Raw genomic sequence first — 21,172 nt, forward strand, 5'->3', positions numbered from 1 at the left:
CTGTCATGGCCCCTTTGGAGGACTCCTGCTGCATTTGGGAGGCGAGTGCTACAGCATGTTCTTCCAATACAGTAGCAGCTCAGGTTATAGTGTTTATTCCCACCAGGTTTGATATGTCCCACCTGAGATCATCTTACATGCACTGGAGAAGAGACCTTTGGTCTTACTGTGAAACGGTCTTCAACATGCATGTAAAGGTGATCTCAGGGCTATTCCCTATCTGAGCTGTGTCAACATCCTCCAGGATATGAGTGATGGCAGAGAGCGCAGTTTTGTGTGTGTTGGTTCTACTGTTGTTATGTCTTATCTTTCTCTTTGGCTTGGCAAGGAAGAACTGTCTATGTAAGGGAGGCTAGACCAGTGTGCAAATCAAGTACTGGTTATTCTGACTTTGACCACAAGGGGGAGCTCAAGTCCCACATGAGATCATATTTATATGCACTTAGAAAATTGTTTCACAGTAAGACCAAAGGTCTTGTCTTTGCTGTCACCAGTATATCTTCTAGTTGGTCTACAAAAAGAAAAGTCATATAATAGTTAACTGAACTGAATGCCCTTGATAAGATAATTAAAATCCCTTTATGCCAGGAATGATAACCTTTTTCAGGCAGAGGGCCACACTTGACCCATGGGTACTTCTCTAGGGGCTGCATGGCAAAGTGTGTGTGGCTGAAGTGTAAAAATGGGTGGCTGATTGTAAAAAAAAATGACACATTTGGGGGAGCAGGTCACCAAAAGCTCTTTAACATCATGGCATCACAATAGGGGACCCATAGGAGCAGCAAAACATTTAAAAAAAGATTTGGGGGTTACAAAAAGGTTTTAGGTCTGCAAGTTAGCCATGCCTGCTTCACAGAAATCTCTGTAAAAAGAGCAAAACAGCCATACAAGAGTCAGTGTTACAGTATTACCATCTCCACATGGACATATACAAATTTAGAACGGCGTTCTCTTAAAACCACCCTCAAGTACTGCCAAAAGCAGCGCATCGAATCATGCACTCAAGAAATCTCTTGTAATTTGGAATAGTTAGATCCTGTAGAAAAGATGCCATTGTATCATGAGGATTAGTTGGAAGACAATCATATTAGGGACAGTAGTCTTATTGCAGATAGGTTGTTCTGTTGTGCAATATCAAACAAGTGTTGCTTCAGTAGGTTTCTTGCTTTACCGAGTCCTAAATTTAATCTGTTATGGTGAATAACCTTAAATTCAAAAGCAACCTAGCACCCATGGGTGTGTGTCTGAGGGGAGGGGAAGTGCGTGTGTGGTCTATGAGAAAGAGGGAGATATTTATGTGTGACAGTGTATGAGTGTGTATATGAGGAAGATACATGTGTGTCTGTGGTCTCTATTTGCGGCAAGTGTGTTAGAGAGAGAGTGATGTGGCCACTTCATATATTTTCCCTGGTACTTGAGAATGCTCCCTGTTAGACAGCAACAGCGGGGGGGGATTAATATTGTGTGAACTCCACAGTTAGGACCACCAGGACATAGGTGACTTCCCATGAGGTTGTTCTGGGTGAGGTGGAAGAAGTAGCAATACTATACATACTCTTAATTGTGTGTTATGCCATGCCCCCATGGCAGCCATTTTGTGACAGGCACCCACAGCACACACTCAGAATTCAAAATGTGCCCACTGGTCTAAAAAGGATGGTGACCTCTGCCTTAAATTAATAGCTTCATCTAACTGCTTTCATGCGAAGCAAGCCAGAAAGACTAAATATGACCAGAGCCAATAGTTAAATGTCCTGAGCTGGGCCCATGTGAAAATAGAGAGGAGGAGCATCCAGAATGCATCCTGGTACAGAGAAAATTTGCTTAAGGAATTTATATGGCACAACTTCCAGTGGTTTTAAATTGGCTTCAGCTCAAATCTGAATTCCCATAAAATAATTGAGCTTGAAAAACTTGAAGCATAGCAAGTATAAAAGTGTGGCCTTCTGTTTAGTGGAAATGCATTTAAAAAATTGGTACTCACATAACTTTTTCTCTGTTCCAAGGGTGGGAACTGGATCTGGCCAGTGGGCCCACCCTCCCTGTGCCACTTTTGACAGGTAGGTGGGGCTACTGACCTGTCAATCACCTGGTATCGTACGACCTGCCCTAAAGCTCCTAGTTGTCTCTTTGTAGCCACTCTAGATAACATTACGACTGCATCTTCCTCTGTTGTTGGCAGTGGCCAGTGGCATCGGGCCCCACAATCATGTTTCAAGAGTGCAAGAGAGAACAGTGTTATTCCTTTTCCTTTCAGATGCTCTTTGCCTTGTGCATCTTCTTAATAAGTATTTTAAAATCGTCAGGTTCTCAGAATACAGGCCGAAGTTCGCCACCTCCAGGGTATGTCCCAGAGAGACAACAACGAATCGCTCGTCAGGGGTCTTACACGAGCATCAACAGTGAAGGGGAATTCATCCCAGAGACCAGCGAACAATGTGTGAGTTGGACATAAAAGGAACATGCCAAAGTAGAACCAGTACTACTTTCTAATTTCCTAAACTGTGGTCTTTATCTTGGAGTATTACATAGGTTATTCAAGGTTTCAAACAGGAGTGTTTACCAGGAAATGCCAGGTATTGAGCCCGAGATCATCCATATGCAAAGCATGTGCTCTAGTTACAGCTCTTACCCAACATTCTTAGTAGAATGTTTGTTTGTTGTGTTATGTGTATCTGCAGCAAGTTGTGCATGGACACTAGAAGGGCAGGATAGAATTTTTTATATGAATAAATCTGAAAATGCCGATGCACAGATGCCACTATATATGTGTATGTACAGGCAACTATTCTACAGTGCTTTAAGTTTACGGTTCATTACAATTTGATTCCAGTACTCTCCGTCCTCAAGATTCTAAAATACATGGGGTCAAATGGAGCAGGGGTCACTTTTGGCTATAGGTTTGCTTCTACCACTAGGCTCATTTCTCTTTCCTGCATGCTCACTTGTTCACTAGTACAGTGAATGGAAATATCACTGGTTGAGCCAAGTATGGGGCTTTGCAAGTAGTATTTATAAGATGCCAGGGGGGTGCCCCCACTCCCACCTTCACTGGCTATACAGAATGAAAGAATTGTAGATCTACAGACTGAGATCCTAATCTCAGAGTGTGTTACAACCCTCACTAATTGATTCTAGCTTTGGCAGGTCTAGCTAAGTGAGCATAAAATCTGTGTTCTCCTTTGCCTTTTTGTTTTGTGTTGTATTTTAGACTATATTCATCTTGAGTTTCTGTGACCTCTTATAGATGTTGGATCCTTTAAGCAGTGCTGAAAACTCTATATCTGGCAGTTGTCAGTCATTGGACCAGTCAGGAGACAGGTATGGACCTTAGTGGGTTTGGAATGGATTTTGCTTCTGTTAAATTTCTTAGCAGCATGTTGAGATTGCTAAGGAGTTTTGCTACTTGTGAGATTGACAGTGACACTGAGTTTATTTTTCTTCTTCTTCTGCATTATTTGCCTTGTCTCACTTATGCTAGATCTTCACTTCAGTTATATCTGTTATCTGCTTCTGGAATTTGTCGATGAATAGCAGTTACCCAAGGATTATTAGGAAGTACAGGAGTTGTTTGTCTGTTCCTGGCAGAGAGACACTGAAGTAAAGTCAAAACTGATTGAGTTCACCACTCACACCATATATAAATCACATGAAATAACAAAAGGCTTGGGTAGACACCCCCACTAATTGTATGGTCATCAACAGTACCTCCATCTTTGTCTAGTTTGAACTTTTAATTTATTGGCCTTCATACAGTCCATTGAGAGCCAGTGTGGTGTAGTGGTTAAGGTGTTGGACTACAACCTGGGAGACCAAGGTTCGAATCCCCACATAGCCATGAAGCTCACTGGGTGACCTTGGGCCAGTCACTGCCTCTCAACCTCATGAAAACCCTATTCATAGGGTCGCCATAAGTTGGAATCGACTTGAAGGCAGTACATTTACATTTATTTACAGTCCATTACTTTTGTAAGCACGGGTTCAGCTTCAATTTATTGGCCTTCATACAGTCCATATCTTTTGAAAGCAGGGGTTCAGCACCTCTACCACTTCACCTGAATATGATGAGAGAAAGATTATTCATTAGTATGCTTAAGACATTTCACCCCCGGACCCTAGATGGTTCGGTCTGCAGTTTCATGTAGATATTATAAAGCATAGGATATGAGATGGAAGCCTGCCAGATCCCATCGCATAAATACCACTGACAAGCAGTATTCTTCCAGAACTACCTTCTGAAATTGGCCATTCAAGTAGGAGTGGAACCACTGAAATACAATGCCTCAATCCTCTCATGGTGCAGTATCCTGACCTCAGTAAGAAGAGAGCTCTGATGACAAGAGGTTGTTAGTTTCCTGAAAGCTGTCATATAAAAAAAGTGATCTCAGTAGATACTTCCATGGAAAAGAAGCACCAACACACAGTGAGATAAGTATCTCTGATTCCAGAGGAGGTAGCTTTTCCCCTTCCTTGGTCTTGGAATTCCCTGCCCCCCCCCAAAAAAACTACCAGCACCCCAAGAGGGCATTCTCCTCCACTTTTTCAGTTTCCAGCGTACACAGGAGATGTTCCACCCACTGGAGCACATGCCTGTATAGTAGAGTACTGCCTCTTTAATGCACAACCAGGTTTCCTCCAAGGAGACAGAGCTTTACCGAAACTTCTCTCTGCCAAACTATATAAAGACAAGTGTTGAAGCAACACTCCTCGTGTTTCTAGTATCCAGCCTAATCCTGAAGATTGCTCCAGATGCGTGCTCTCTGCCCTGACTCTCTGTTGCCTGACCTATACTTTGCTATACCTGAACAAAATGCTCCACTCTATGGGCTCCATCCTGTAAGAGGGGAGATCTTTAACTTGAATAACCTCTCCAGAAAAGATATAATGGCCAATGATACTGAAAGCTACTAAGAGATCTGGGAGAACTAGCAGTATTGCATTTCCCCTATCATAGGTTATTGCATTGCATCAAGGTGACCAAAGCAGCTTCCATGATGACAAAAACCAGATTGGAATAGATCCAGATAGTTTGACTAGATAGCTTGCATTACTATAATGGGAAAATCTATATTTGGCCCTTTGAGGGGGGAAATTGGGCTGTGTTTGAAAAATGTAAAATATATGTTAAAAATGGAATTACATCTTTAAGGTGGGAGTTTTACAGGCTATTTGTCAGACCGTATCTGCCCGGGCCCTGAGATCTTCAGGAGAGGCCCTTCTCTCAGTCCCAACACCCTCACAAGTGCGATTGGTGGGGATGCGAGATAGGGCCTTCTCGGTGGCTGCTCCTAGGTTCTGGAACCCCCTTCCTAGGGAGGCATGAATGGCCCCCTCCTTGCCATCCTTCCGTTGGCAAGTAAAGACTTTTTTATTCTGACAGGCTTTTGGGATAGAAGGTGTTTAGGATTGGGCTTTACAAGTTGTTTTATTGTTTTATATTATTATTTGTATTATTTTAAATTGTTTTTAGATTTTTAAGTGCTTTTTATGGTTTTAAGGTTGTGCATAGTTTAATTGTATTTTAATTGTATGTTTTTCTATGTTTTTAACTACATGTAGTTCTATTTGTAAGCCGCCCTGAGTTCCAGTTTGGAAAAAGGGCGGGGTAAAAATAAAGTTTCAATTTCAATTTCAAATTCAACTCTATGTGGCCTGGTTTATTTTTTTCCAAAACTGATATTCAATTTAGGGTTGCAATTGGGGGATGGGGGAACCCAACAAAGTGTATAAACTCTGGGTTCCAAAAGTCAGAATACTCAAACGCAACAAATATTTGTTTATATGATGTTTACAGCTGCAGAAATCCCACAATACTGCATTGGATGCAAATACACAATTGTAATTCAGGTTTAGGCTACCTAGCATATTTCTAAGCTTGGGGGACATCACGTTAAGTTGTACATAGGCCATTTTTGGCCCAGTTTAGATGCAAAACTTAGTTCTTTCTTCCTCCAAACAGCCTCTCCTTTCGAAAATCCTGCATGTCCAGGGCTCAGAGTTTCCCAGATAATAGGCAAGAGTTCTCAGGTATGTCTTTACAATTTTAAAAAGTATTTGATCTGGTGGTGGCTAACAGATAAGAAATCTCCTTGTTTCTCTCCTTTGTGTTTGCTGCTCCTAATCAGGATTCTATATTCTCTGTTTGTATTCTGACTAGAAAAAGACATTTTGAAATGTGCAGGCAATGTCAGTTGTCAGCAGTTGTCTCGCTTCTAGGCCAGTCTAGGGTGGAAGATAGTGGTGTGTGTTACCAGATCACTTCTGCTTCTCTGATTCTTTTGCCACCAAATGGTTGAACGTTGTTTGGTCAGGGAAAAAATCGTAGTCTTCAAGAGACATGCTTACTACGTGTTGGTTTCTCTTCCCTCCTGAAGCCACCTGTAAGGAAGGAGTTGGCTGAAACTATGGCTCCTTTACCAGCATGGCAAAGATGAAAACAAGTTAATAAGCTATTCTGTGGGCTCAGTTTTGCCCACAAACTGCTGTGTGCCAACTGCCCTGACATCTCAGTGAAAAAGGAGCTAGATTTCTGTGATCTGCATAGTTCAGTGGGTTCTAGTAGTTCTTTTTAGTCATTCTGCCCTTTGTGCTGTAAATATCTACTCTCACATCTAAGTCCACAATACCAAAAGCAGATGCATACTCATCAGAAATCCATACATAGCAGTTGGACAAGATTGCTGGCATGCTCTTAGTCTAAATTTTGTCTTTCCAATATGTATCCACTGTTAAGATTTGTACATGTTTAGCAAACCTTTCTTCAAGTTGTGAGGTTCATGTTCTTCCCCCTTGAGACCTTCTCTAGTAGAAGATCCCATTTGTGCACCTGAAAGGGGTGCCATCTGTGCGTGTTCTGTAAGGTAACTTGTTTTGCCTTTTTTCTCTCTATCCTAGATCGTGAGAATCAAATATTTGACAAAGCAGAGAAAGGTGGGACGTACCCTCGGCGTTACCATGTCTCCATGCAGCTCAAAGATTATAGTGATGGTGGGTGTGCTTGCACTGCAAGAAGATGCCCTGCTTTCAATCTTAATGATAGGGTTGCCATTTGACAAGGGGAATTCCCCAGTTGCTCAGCCTTTTCCTCCATCTCCAGTTTTCTTGAAATTGCTTGAGAGGACTAGATGGAAGCAGAGGCAGGATTGTATAAGCAAGAAGATGACGTTCCCTCATTCTGTTTCCTGTATTTAAAAATGGCTCAAGAAGATAATGTGGAGGGAGATGGAAGCATGAGCATGCTAATTCAAGGTGTTTGGTTCTGACTACTTGAGGCTGTAATAGCCTTGAGAACAAACATTGCTACTTTTTGAAAAAGAGTTTATGTTCAAAGCACATCAGGCAGTTGAATGAATGAATTATATATATATATATATATATATATATATATATATATATATATATATCCCCAGCTCCTAAGGTTTTGCTCCTTTTTGTGTGTTTTTTGCCTCACCACTTCCCTACAAGACCCACAGGTAAAACTAGTTGTTGGGCTATACATTACAAAATTAATCCACAGCACAGTTATCCCAAGAAAATTAGTTTTAACTTTACTTTCATATAGGTTTTTGCTACCTCAGAATTCATATCTGCAAAAGCTTCTTGCCCCCAAATTCTGTCCCCAGCCCTGTTTTTTCTCCTATATCTGGACTGTTTTATTTGCAAACTTACTGTTGCCTTCCTAACATTTGGTAACTCTACAGGACGGAGGACGTTTCCACGTATTCGACATCACCAGGGCAACCTCTTCACACTAGTGCCATCTAACCGCTCGTTGAGCACCAATGGGGAGAACCTTGGCCTGACAGTGCAGTATCTAGACCCTCGTGGGCGCTTGCGGAGTGCTGACAGTGAGAATGCTCTCACTGTGCAAGAGAGGAACATTCCAACCAAATGTAAGCAGTCACTCCCAGATTTGGGAAATAGAGTACCAGACGTAATAGTGGTTACCAGTGCCTTCAAGATGGACAAAAGGAAGCATTTCTTCAGATTGCCACAGGATTTTATGGTGGCAACTAACGTAGGTGGCTTGTTAACAGATGAGATAAATGGATAGAGGATCAGTCTGTCAGTGGTTCTGAACCATGATGGTTTGAAATAAAACTTCTGTTTACTAAGCGCTAAGGTTGAACAATAGGAGACACCATTTGTCATGCTTATGAGCTTCTCTGGGGCTTTTTGGTGGCCACTGACGAGAGGGTGCAGAGCTACATATGATTATTTGGTGTGTCATAGCAGTTCTTACAAACTGGGGAAAGATATGTTCACTTGCTGTAATTTGTTATTTTTCTAGGGCTGTGCACACACACCCAACCCCACCCAGGGCTGTGATCCAGGGGCCTGTATCAGCCCAACCCAGCGAACACTTGGCACAAATCTGGCCCTCAATCAATTTGGGAATGGGGCTAAAGTTTAGAATATTTGAGTCCCTGTACAGTTGGGAGGGAGAAGGAGACACTGCACACACACCCTCTGACCGTGCTGCAGAATACAGGACAGTTTCAGTCCTGCTGGGTGCTTTTTTACCAGCATGTTTCCTGTGGGGAACATGATGGTGAAGAAAACCCATGCTTCCAGCAGGATTTCACCCTTAGTGGGCAGCTTCTGCACCATTGCTGAATGAGCTCGGCTGCCATGCCAGGCCTGCTTGCTCTCATCACTCTGCCATCCCTCGTCCAGGGTCATTGCCCCAACAGGTCCTAGCTCAGGGCAGTTCAACCCCCAGCCACCCCCCACCTTCTCCCACTCCATGGTAGCCACTTACCTGGCAGCTGTTGCTACTGCCACTACATTATGGAAGCAGCTGCCTGAGCCAGACCCATCTCACTTGCCAAGCTCTCCAAACAGACTCCTGCCATAGCCTTTGCCATGTGGGCCATAACTAATGGTGAGAGACAAACCACTGTTGCTGTCCCAGCACAGGGGCAGTAGATGGTTCTTCTCTTCTCCTCTCCCTTGCCCAGGTCCCAGGGTTAGGTCTCCTCTTTCTGTGAGGGGACCTCTGCCATGTTTGCCATTCCCTTTTCAATCCTGCTAGGGTCTGCTTACATAGTGTGTTCCCTGCGGGTAACTCCTATAAACAGCAGGATTGCACCTTCAACTTACCAGCCATTTGGAAGCTGTCTTGCAAACAGCCCCACACTGCTCCTTTGCAGAGGCTGCCTGTCTGTCCTTCCCACCCAATGTCCTGCCCTCTGACAGCCCCAGATTGCTCCAGGCAGCCTGGCCTGACTCAACCCAGGTTGTCTCTACCTGACTTGGGTCGAAGGCTGGATCTGCCCAAATCAGCCTGATTTGGTTTGGGTTTTCGGCTGTGGCCAAAGTCAGTGCAGAGCCCTATTACTTTCCTGCCAAATTTCATTTAAAGTCAGTGCAGTGTTGAAAGATTCAGGCCACATCATGTTTCAAAATGGTATCCAATGGTATCCAAATATAGACCAAAACTCCCCATCAATTTCAGGAACTACCATGATGAATTGGGTGATGATATATTTAGAGGTGTCCAAATTGATGAGTTTGGAATGTTTCAGTTTACCAACTTGATTCAGAACGGCATGCAATATCCAAATGTAGACAAAAACTGACTCCTCCATCTTGGAAACCATCATGCCAAGTTTGACAACTATATCTCAAAAGGTGCCCAAGTGCATAGAGAACAGACAGAAAGACAGACAAACTACTTTCCACAATATATAGTAGATAAAAGTATTTATATACTGCCCTCTTGCAAAACATCAAGGCGATTTATGGCAACATAAAAAAACATTTATATGCTATACTTCGCTGTTTTGATGGTAGGATCTCTACCTTGGAGTCTGGGAATATCTCCCTGGCTCTCTTATTCTTTTTAAAGTAATACAGATATAAATAACTTACGTTGGTGGACGTAGAAGATGATGTTTGAGGATGCCGTTATAAACAAAGAATGAATTTTGTATTTGGCAGCTCCAAGTGCTCCAGTCAATTGGCGACGAGGTAAACTCTTAGGACAAGGTGCCTTTGGCCGTGTGTACTTGTGCTACGATGTGGATACAGGCAGAGAACTTGCAGCTAAGCAGGTCCAGTTTGACCCAGACAGTCCTGAAACAAGCAAGGTACTTGAATGATCGCTCTGGAAAAATGGTCAAGAGTAAATGTTCAGATTTGGAAATATCATGCTAACTCAATTTCTGCAAGTAACAATCTCTTAAATTTGAATCAGATGTACAAACATATGCATCTTATGTTCATCTTCTACACCCAGTGTCTTTATTTATTTCAAATATTTGTAGAACAGCTAAACTTTTAAAAAAAAGACAGCCATGTGCAACATTAAAAATCAAACAAACAAATAAAACCTAATTTCCAAACACATAAAATAGTGTCAATGAATAAACCCATCCTTCTGGGAAGGTCTGCTGAAATAAGATGCTAAGCATCCAATGGAATATATACAATGATTGTGTCTGTCTGACTTCAATGGGGAGCATGTTACATAGAACCAATGTCACTGCACTAAAGGACCTAGCCCAAACTACCACTCATTGAACCTCTGGCACAAGTGGCACCACAAGGAGACCCCATAGATGACTGCAGTGAATTGGCAGGTATGTAGACAGTAAGGGGATCCTGCAGATACCTTTGTCCCAAGTTGTTTCGGGCTTTATATAGTAATAGTAAATTTGGCCCATTAGCAGATTGGCAGCCAGTGCAGTTCTCTCGGCGTTGGTGTTCATGTGCTGATGGAAAGGCAGCCTCAACCACAAGACATGCCAATGCGTTCTGCACTAGTGGCTGCTGCTTCATATCAAACTGAATGTCTTTTAACGTGGGGCAAGGTTGCCATCTATAGGGTAGATGAGTTAAAAGTATGTAGGAGAAGGAACCAAATAGGGTTGCATTAGAAGTATGTGAAGGGTGGTCCGTACCTATCACCTGAAGTTTGTTCCCATAACCACTAGTTCCTTCACAACACTAATGCTTGCATGTGAGAGCCCAGAGGCCACAAGTGGTTGGCTCCTAATATTGAGATTGTATGTTAGGTGCTATTTTGATGCAGTGTGGACCTTTTTATATTTCAATCTGCATGTACCATACATACATGTACCATATATCTCCCTTTTTTATCCTTGTGAATTTTTTCAGTGGTAGAATCTTAAGCCTTTGCAAATCAGTCACTTAGCAGTTCTGGTCCAATGAAACAGAACTGAGGACTAAACTAATATTGGGAAGGAAAGATGGGGCTGGGGGTGTTGAACCATTTTTCTCTTTCTGAACCTTACCTGTTATTTCCCACCACCACCATCCCAGGCAGGTTTTTATTGTTTTCCCCCAGGAGCGCTCCAAAACTGGAAGTGAGCCTGGGTGAGGGTAGAAATGGCCCCATGGGGCCTTTGCAGGAGAGCACTGGGAAGGCAGCACTGAAATTTTTCTTGTGTAAATTTCATTCCCTGGATTATGTGGATAACCATTGAAGCTATCCTCTCATGTCTATGGCACATGCAGATTGGCAACAGGATTTAGTCTCAGGACAATGCCTGAAGAAAGGAATGTATCGGTAAGAATTTGTGGCAATAGGAGATCAAGAAACTGCTATCCCTGTACAATCTCCATTTTTCCATCTGAGAAGGCATGAAACAGGATTCAATCCAGATCTCATTAGCAACTGGAACATCTGGAGCACTTTTTTCATGTGTAATTAACAGTTATTAATAACTGAAATTATTGAAATAACTCATTTATGGATGTTTAATTGGAAGTTTATCGGCTGGTCTTGCTTGTTGAACGCTTTATGGATGTTTATCTCGTAGCTTATCAGCTTGTTTTACCTGCCTATGTAAGTTCTTGATGAGAGCACTTTATTCCTGCCTAACTAGTTCCTGTTCTTTTTCTTTCTATTTCTTTGTATACTGGGGACCTTCCTCTCTCTATGGTTTTTCAATTATATTTTCCAAGGCAATGCCTTCTGTACTGTCTGGGCATTTTAGGCCTTTGAAAAGCCAAGGACAACAGTTTAATAGAGTTTTAGTGAACGTTTACAAATAAGTGACTTAAAATCACTGGGCTCTTTCAGACATAATGCTAAACCATGATTTGTTTTAACCATGGTTAATTTATTCATGCAGAATCTAGCAGACATACATTCAAACAAACCATGATTTGTGTAGAGATATCCTGGTTGGTTCTTCCCCACCTTCCCTAGAATCCCCAAATGCTATCCCATTGCACTCGGCATTGTCAGACCAGTTACAAAGCATCACCACATCACCTGCTCCCTTACCATCGGCTGACACTAGAAATAGAGTACAGGAATACCCCACTATACGGACCTTCACTTTACGGACACTCGTGAGTACGGACATATTTACAGTAGCACCATTCCCCTGTTTATGTACGCTCACTTCGCAAGAATGGACACTGAACGGCTTGACGCCACCGCCCAATCAGTTTCCAACTACAGTTTACAGTGTTTATTTTAGTTATAAATGCGTTATTTACATCAGTTATGCCCGTATATGACGATTGCAGTGCAATACATGCAGTGATAAGTGAAAAAAGGTAGTGTTTCACTTTAAGTACATTTTCGGTTTACGTACTCGCTCTGGACCCATTGTGTACATTAATGCGGGGTATTCCTGTATGGAAGCACAGCAGTTGCCTCTTCATTAGTCTTAGAACCTTATTAGATTAATAAACTAAAACTAATATAACTAATCAATTTAATCGGAGTGGAAACTGTTAAGTCAATTTTATGCCATGTAGAAGTTGCAGAGGGAAAACTAATTTCTAGGCAAGTTCCTGCTGAGAACTTGTCACTTCTACCAAGTACAAATGTAGTACAGTACTTGGCTATCTACGCTGTTTGGAAGAAGTGCTTTAAACCATGGTTTCCCAGTTCAGATATCATGGGAAACTGTGGGTTAATAAACCACAACATCTTCCTCAACGCCAGGAGGGGCAAGGAGGGAGCAGGCAGACACATGAATTCTCATCCTAATAAACTAACTGGCTCTCTTCATGCTTGCAGGAAGTGAGTGCTTTGGAGTGTGAGATTCAGTTGTTGAAGAATCTTCAGCATGAGCGCATTGTCCAGTATTATGGATGCTTGAGGGACCGAGCAGAGAAGACCCTGAGCATATTCATGGAGTACATGCCAGGGGTAAGAATCAAATTAGTTCTCTAGTCTAGATTGTCTTTTGCTACTGACCTGCATTGAGCTGTAAGATCGCTTACTTTTTCTTGAAGTACTCTTCAATACTTTTCCTGTTTTTCCTGTGAAGGGTTCTGTCAAAGACCAGCTGAAGGCTTATGGTGCACTGACGGAAAATGTGACACGGAAGTACACTCGGCAGATTCTTGAAGGAGTCTGTTACCTCCACAGCAACATGATTGTACACAGGGATATAAAGGGTAAGAGACACAGGGTTGTGTGTGTGTGTACATGCATGTCCACGTACGTGCCCTGCTGTGAGAACTGTTTTGTCCCTCACTGTCCCAATACTAATCTACATGCCAACTTCCTTTCTCTTTGGAATTGCAATCTCTCTGTTCTTTTTAAAAAAACCCTACTTTTTTTTTGCAATTGTACTTATCACAAACAGAATAGCCTCCTCCCCCCCTTTTTTTTGCAACAAACACGGCCCTCTTTCCCTAATTGATAGCATGCTAAAAAAAAGGCATTGGAGTCATGAAGAATCCATGAAGCAGCTTCTGCTAAAAGAAATTAGCAAAGTTTCTATGGTACTTGTACAAACTTAGAGTTAAAAAAGGGTGAAGAGTGGAGGAAGAGCAGTGGGTAGGACAAGAAATAGCACAAGACTAATTGAAGAAGTTTTGCACTTCTTTCATGAGACATTTTTGTAGGAGTCAGCTTGAAAATGGAGCATGTTAAATTAAGGATGCACTTTAAAGCACCTACTTACAATGGTCTCCTCTTCTTTTTTACAACAAGCAGCCACAGAGGGGGCTGATCAGGGTCACAGCATGGGAGTGGGTGTTAATTTCCTTCCTGCACTGTTTTTCTATTGAAAGTTCCCTTCCCCCACCCCCAATGCTGCTATTTGCCCCTGAATGAGTTATTTGCAGCAAATAGTGTCATCATGGGAGGGAAGTCCTGTCATGGGGTAATTTTTGGCAGAAAAATAGCACAGCACTGAAAGCTTTAAATCCCCTTTTTCTATATCAAAATCTTAAAAAGAGAACCTTTCTCTTTCTGTAAAGCATTTCCTATGTTCAAAAACTTTGAACAAGATGAACAGTTGACTGTTCCACATCACAGTTCCTGGAAAAATGGCAGGTCAGGGACAGTAAAGAAGTAGGTGAGAAAGCAAACAACTTTCTTCAGAGGTTCCCTTTTCGTTCCTCCCCTGCTTTACCCCACAGCCATGTGTAGATTCTCTTCCTTCTTCATTCCCCTCCACACCTCTCCTGGTTTTCCACATTTGACTAATGTGCTGTGTACTGTCCAGTAGTGAATTGTTTAACCATACACTAAACTATGAGGTTGCTAACTTTACTTTCATTGATTCATCTTCGAGTCAGTTCCCCCAACCTAGTCTTTTCCTTACCTCTTTATGTAATGTCCTCTAATACCCTGCGTGATAGTGACAGACTTTGAATTGTACATGTAAAGCTGCTGCTTCTCCCCCCCCCCTTTTTTATTTATTTTATTTTACCCTTACCCATCTTAGGAGCTAATATTCTCCGGGACTCTGCTGGCAATGTGAAGCTTGGGGACTTTGGGGCTAGCAAGCGGCTGCAGACGATCTCCATGTCTGGGACCGGCATCCGTTCTGTCACTGGCACTCCCTATTGGATGAGTCCGGAGGTGATCAGCGGGGAAGGTTATGGAAGAAAAGCAGATGTCTGGTGAGCAGTTGCTCTGTTGTGCTCATTTGGTACATAGTTTTGGCCAGGATGTCAGTGCACCTGAAGTCCGTAAGCTTTTAAGTGGATGACTAGGAGTACAAGGAGCAGGGGACATTTTTGCTCAGAATACCCCGAGCCACATGACACACCATGTTAGTTGTGCAGCTGCTTCTGTCTGCTATGTGATTGAGTTCACATGGAAGCAAGTATTTTAATTTTTTTTAAAAGAGGTGATTGGAAGTCACATTCTCTGACCACTAACTAGATATGTGAGGGTGGGCTGTTCATTGGTAAGGGGCTGAACTTTTAGCACTAAGAGCAATTTTTTCATCATTATCTTCTATACCCCATCCTTTCTTCAATGAACTCTGCCTTGAGGGGTGTCCTTCATGCTCAGTTCTTGTCTTTCTTATCAGGAGGCCAAACAATGAGTACCTACAAACAGATATTCCACTTGAGAAATTACCATTTCCTTGGCTTGTTTCTGGATCAAAGCTGCAATTCATTTGGACACCTCTTCCACATTTCTTAATGGAAAAGCTCCTGCTGAGGTCACATCTGGAAGAGCTGTTTTCCAGGGTCTCTTTCAGTCATGTTCTAGCACTCAAGTCCAGCATATTAGCTTATCAATCAGCTGTAGGAAATGCACAGAGACAGCAAAGATGGCAAAACACATTGTTTTCCTACAACTTGGTCTTGGGAGTTGTGATTTATCTAGTCTCACAACAAACCCTTCTTCCTCCCTACTGTTGCATTTAGTCTGCTGCTGGCAGAAGTAATTTGGGGGGTGGGGGGCAGGGAGAGTGAGTGGAATTCATACCATGTGACATGCATGATAGGAAAAATTTTGATCAGTTGGATGGACAGGATTATTGCCAGACTCCTGGTTATTTGCAGATGCGCTATCCTAGTGAAGAACTCCGTTGAAGAATTGTACAGATGGCTACTTGAGGTGCACCAGGAGGCAGCTCTGACGCTATAAACTGCTGGGATGGCAGACTATCTCAGAAAGACAGACTTTCTTAGCTTCATAGTAGTGCTATCATTATTAGGCTTCAGGCTATTCTGTGGGCTCTTTTCTGAAATTCCAAGGTTGAACCCTGGTAGAAATAACCTTTATGCATATGTACTGCTGGAATCAAATGTGTTGTGCAAGTTCAGTGGATCTCCAGACCAAGTTATTTCTCCAGTTAAGCAATGTTGTAAGAACGTTTGTCCTTTTCTCTAGCTTGGCTCAAAATTGAAATTTGGATTTGGTGTAGTCTGACTCAGCCAAAGTGATTAAGATTTTTGAAGTATCTGGCTTCTGTGTGACTTCCTTCTTCAGCTTTGATATTGGTCAGTCCTCCAGCTCATGCCCTGATATTCCTAAATGATCCACAAAAACTTATGCCACAACAAATTTGTTAGCTTTTAAAGGACAAGAGGCCTTGTTGGGTTTTTATTGCAACAGGTTAATTATTTTATTATTTATTGAATTTATTAGTCATCCATCTGGCTGGCTTCCCCTTTCTCTAGATTGTGTGTGTATGTCGTAGGAATGGTGCTGCGAGAAATCCTCCTTCTGCCATTCTTTTTCTAATATAGAACATTACGTTCTGTGTTCTTCTTTTCCAGGAGCCTTGCCTGTACTGTGGTGGAGATGTTAACAGAGAAGCCACCCTGGGCAGAATATGAAGCCATGGCAGCCATTTTCAAGATTGCCACACAGCCAACTAACCCACAGCTCCCTTCCCACATTTCAGAAAGTTGCCGAGACTTTCTAAAGCGGATCTTTATAGAAGCCAGGCAGAGACCCTCCGCTGAAGAGCTGCTGCGGCATCACTTTGCACAGCTCCCATACTGAATTACTACCCTTACCCCTGAAACAGCACTTCTTCCTCAGCTTTCAACATCTTTCTTTTTTGAAGATGCTGTGCTGTGGCCCTTATGAGAGTAACAGCTCCAGATGCTGGCACTGGTGTCCTATTTGCCTAGAAAGGCAGTGTTTGAGGAGCAAAGCAGAGACATCAGCTGCTCCTATTTGGTTATCTTCTTTTTGGATTGATGCTTCTAGTAGCTGTGCAATCTACATCTGCATCTCTGTTCTTCTCTGTGCTGTCATGGAATGTTTGATGGCATGCTCATCAGCGATGGCACATGAGCTGGGAGCGATCTCACTTGAATGTAGCTGTGCATCAGAAGTTGGTCCAAAGGCGAAGAGGATGAATCAGAACTTGTGATAAGCTGCTAAAAGCTACAAAAGTGTGTTGGCTAGCGTTCGTTTCACAGGTCCACGTGACCTTATCAAGTCAAGTGCCACGAGAACATGGACTCAGTTATTATATATAATTATTATATATTTTTCTTAAGTATTCAGCATCTGAAAGTGTTCAGAAAATATTGATTTAGAAGAATATGTGAATAGTGTTTTTATGACAAACCCAAGGAGCTGGAGGCAGGTTCTACTTTTTTTCTCCTTTTATCCCCCTCCTGTCCACATTTCTGGATGATGAGAAAGGGAGTTCCAATGGAACATAAGCACAGTGAGGGCCTGCACAATAAAAGGTCCCCGAGTGAGGGAATCAAGCTTCATTTTGACAGAGCTGTCTGAAGGTGCAATTCAGGGCTGTGCATCCTGTGTCTATGCAATAACTGTGTGCTAACACAGAATTTAGTATCTGGCACAAAAAATCAGCACCCTGAGACTCAATGCATCTAACATTTATTTATTTTAACTTAATTTTTTCAAAGCAAGTTTCTAGTCTTCATGACTCCAGAGAAACTATAAATGCAGAAACTTTGGGAAGTTCCTGGTGACTTCTTAGAAGCCAGAGGGAGCTGAACAGGACACATGGGGTTTGTGATTAGTGCCCCTTCCACAAATAACAAAAGCCAAATAAATGATGAAAAACAAGTATATGGAATTTTACTTTATTTGCATAATTTATTCAGATCATAGAACATGTCATTTTTATGGATTATTTTAGCACAAATGCTGGATATAGAGAGGGATTATTGTGTGTGTGGATAGCTACTGCTTGGAGTTGATGATACAGCTCCCTGCATTGGAGTTTCATACAACTGGCCTTTATGCCACAGTTATAGCTACAGCTTTCCTATGAAAACACCCTGACTGGCATCCTTCTGAGCCTCAGAATCTTCTATATGTTCATTAGATAGCTTCTTCCATCCAAGATTCTTCTGCAGAACAGCCACTGGTGCCATACTCAAGTTTTTGCCAGTCTTTCTAACCAAAGATTATTCAAGTACTGCCAAGATCTTATTTCAGGAAAAAATAAAGCACTGCTGCTAAGCCTAGATGGAGGACTTTCAGCATTCCATACTGAGGAGGGACATCTTCAGGCACATGTAGAAAAAAGGGGGTTTTGCCTTGCTTGCCTAATTAATTGTTTTGAGATTTCCATGTGATCTTAGGTAACATTTTTATAAATGGAAACACAACTGAGCAATACAGGTGTATGAGATATATATGCAAAACCTCTAGTTATGACAATGTTTTCATACAGTCATATACCCTTGCAGTTGTGCAACATGAGGACAAGGTCTACTGATTTCAAATGTTGTATTATCTGTTAGCTAGGAATCCTGGGGATTTTAAAAGGGGCATTCATGACAAATTAATTACAGGAAGTCTGAGAAGTATCCTTAATGAAAGACCTTTGTTTTTCAGATGTTTAGTTGCCAAGAGAAATATTCTTGTTTATCTTATAAAACTTTGGTATTAGAACCAGGTATACTCAGACAGGGCTGTAAGATAAGCACCTCACATTCCAGAAATTTTAGTTTCAAAAATTTACTTACTAGATAACTGAACAATTTAACCTTTTGTATTGTGCTGCAAAAATAATGTGGACTTCCATTATGTAATGTTTCCATTGCTTGTTCTTGGCCTTGAAAATGCAGTTTATTCATCCTTGTCCCAATCAAGATTCCTTTAACAGGCACCTTTACAACAACTTAAGGTAGTCAGCTGTTTTCACCTGTGCAAAGTTGAGGTTTGCGCCCATCTCTCAGCTTTGTAAATGTTTACTTAAATCACAAGATGGCAACCTACCAGGCTGACATGTTGGTAACAGGCAGGCCCAGGCAATGCTTCCAATGGATCGGCAGTAGCATATTTTTGAAGCAGAATGTAGTCAGTATGTAAATAAAATGTAACAAAAATAAGAGTTCCTTCTCCCTCCCTTGTAAGAGTGGCAAGGTGCAACATGGCTACTCTGATCTGCTTAAGCCTTCCAGAATGCTACTTTAAGAATGGATCTGTTTTCTGATGCGGAATCCAGGGTTTGAGAAAATAATGTGATTTGTTCATTTCAAATTAATGAAACTTTAGTGATTTTTTTCTTTATCTCACCTGCCAACATGTTTGTTGGACTTGAAGATAAAAAAGGCCTGAAGGTTTTGTCACGAAACATAACCGTACTCTTATCAAAACAACTGTTGTCTGTGTGTCCTGTGACTCAGCATAGGCCCAACAGCAGAGTTCCTTCCTCCACCTGTCTCCAAGAATGTGATATGTTGGCTTGATTCCTCCTTTGTATGATACTCTCCAATTCATGGACCCAGAGCCGCTGATTCAGCATATGAAATAAGCCAAAGCATTCTTGTATGGTCAGTGATGCACTTTTACAAATGTGTTTATATCACTCTGTTTGTTACGCTTTTTACATCATGTAAACAAATGGTGATGCCTCATACTTTTCTTATTTATATTGTATTTGTTGATTTTTTAAATAGATATGTATAGCAACTGTTAGGGGGGAGGGAGGGAGAAAATTGACACCTTTTGTGAATTTTAAAAGCGGGGAGAGAAGCAGCTGGTTTTGCAGAGAATTTGATTATAGTTTTATAACAAAATGTGTTAAGCCAAAATACCTCTTTATTTCCTCACTTGGGGCTTGGGGCCAGTGGGGATGTTTGTTTTATAAAATGGCAGAAATGAGATGTTTTAGGAGCTATTTGTTGCAGTGGCTTTGTCTCTTCAGAGATCTAGTTAGGTTTATTGCAAATCTGTTATAACACAGTTGCAGTGTACTTTGTCACCAGTGTAAGTCTTACTGAGGTCACTGGATGCACATATCTATTTGCATAACCTTTGCTGAAGGTCTCCATGGCTGCTAAATTTCAGCGTGGATTTTTTTTAAAAAAAACAAGCAAAACGGTTTGCCATTCTCTGAAGGGTTGTGTGAACTGCAGAACAAGTGCCCGAGAAGGAAGGCATTTGGCTTGTAGCATAAGGGTTGTAGAGGTTCTTGAATTACTACTCAAAGCACTCCAAAAGAACAGATTTGTCTCAAACATTACATCTAAATCACTTAAGAAAAATTCTCTTGTAGCTTATCCTCACTGCTCAACCTTTTCCAGACATAAAGTACCTTCCTTCTGCAGCATAACACTTCTTAATCCGTACATATTGTCTCTCAAGCACTTTGTTGGCCTCCTGAGAATCTCATGTTGCACTTTGGCTTTCAGTTTCTGGTCTTCATGGGTGCAAATGAGAAACAAAACAGGTTGCTAAAGGATAAATTGCAATTTTCCCCAGATGGAATTGTAACCATGGGTGAGGAAACAAAAAAAAAATGTGTTTTGGGCTTGGCACAATGATTCTGTATCCTCCAGGTTCACCTTCTAGTGTTCTGTTAAGCAAGACTATTCTTTCTTGGTTACTGTGGGAGGGAATGATTCATATATGTATTAAAGGTGCTTTTTGCATTGAAGGAACTGCTACATGTGTGGTGTGGGGCTGATTTAATATCTGGTTTCAAGGAAAAGTTTCAAACAAAAGGATTAAAAAAACACCGATAAGGAGAGATCCCACTGAGTTTGGTAGCCTCTATTACACTCCAACCCTAAGCACTTAAGAGGAAGCCCCACTGACTTCAACAGAGCTTGCTTCCACCAAGATTGCTGATGTTACAACACAATAATAGCATGATTGTAAAATTGCCATGTGGAGACTATTTAGAAGTCTGGGAAATAAAACCTGCAGTCTACTGATCTGCAAGCCAGAATAACCTCTATTGATTTAAATGGTCTACTCTGGAGCAAGTGGTTTGATTTATTGAAACTTAAAGGGGGAACCTTTCTAGTATTTGTAACAAGTGGACCATGTGTGTCTCATAAGATAGTGGAAGCATTGTGAAGTTTATCAACTGAACCTGGAGTGTACAGAAGACCTTGAACCACTTGTGTCTTTGTTTTTATAAATATCTATACTGACCAGGGCTTGCAGTGCAAAGCCGGGCCAAAGTATAACTTTTATTTACAATAAAATAACATTTTCAGCTAGTACTGTTTTGAAAGTACTTCTGGTGTTGTCTGTGGA

General features: G+C 41.6%; 1 protein-coding gene across 2 annotated transcripts in view; it reads left to right on the top strand.

Moving 5' to 3' along the window:
- Positions 1-21,131, top strand: part of MAP3K3 (mitogen-activated protein kinase kinase kinase 3) — a 79,656-nt gene extending 58,525 nt beyond the window's left edge. For both annotated transcript variants that reach the window (XM_061591256.1, XM_061591257.1), the window contains exons 8-17: positions 2,307-2,440; positions 3,248-3,321; positions 5,960-6,027; positions 6,895-6,987; positions 7,701-7,892; positions 9,943-10,091; positions 13,004-13,135; positions 13,257-13,386; positions 14,667-14,844; positions 16,462-21,131. In XM_061591256.1, the coding sequence (XP_061447240.1) occupies positions 2,307-2,440; positions 3,248-3,321; positions 5,960-6,027; positions 6,895-6,987; positions 7,701-7,892; positions 9,943-10,091; positions 13,004-13,135; positions 13,257-13,386; positions 14,667-14,844; positions 16,462-16,690 (1,379 nt within the window). In that variant the 3' untranslated portion in view covers positions 16,691-21,131. The remainder of the gene's footprint in view (positions 1-2,306; positions 2,441-3,247; positions 3,322-5,959; positions 6,028-6,894; positions 6,988-7,700; positions 7,893-9,942; positions 10,092-13,003; positions 13,136-13,256; positions 13,387-14,666; positions 14,845-16,461) is intronic.
- Positions 21,132-21,172: the final 41 nt, after the last annotated feature.

Source organism: Rhineura floridana, chromosome 11 (genome assembly GCF_030035675.1).
Source record: "Rhineura floridana isolate rRhiFlo1 chromosome 11, rRhiFlo1.hap2, whole genome shotgun sequence".
Classification (NCBI taxonomy): domain Eukaryota; kingdom Metazoa; phylum Chordata; class Lepidosauria; order Squamata; family Rhineuridae; genus Rhineura; species Rhineura floridana.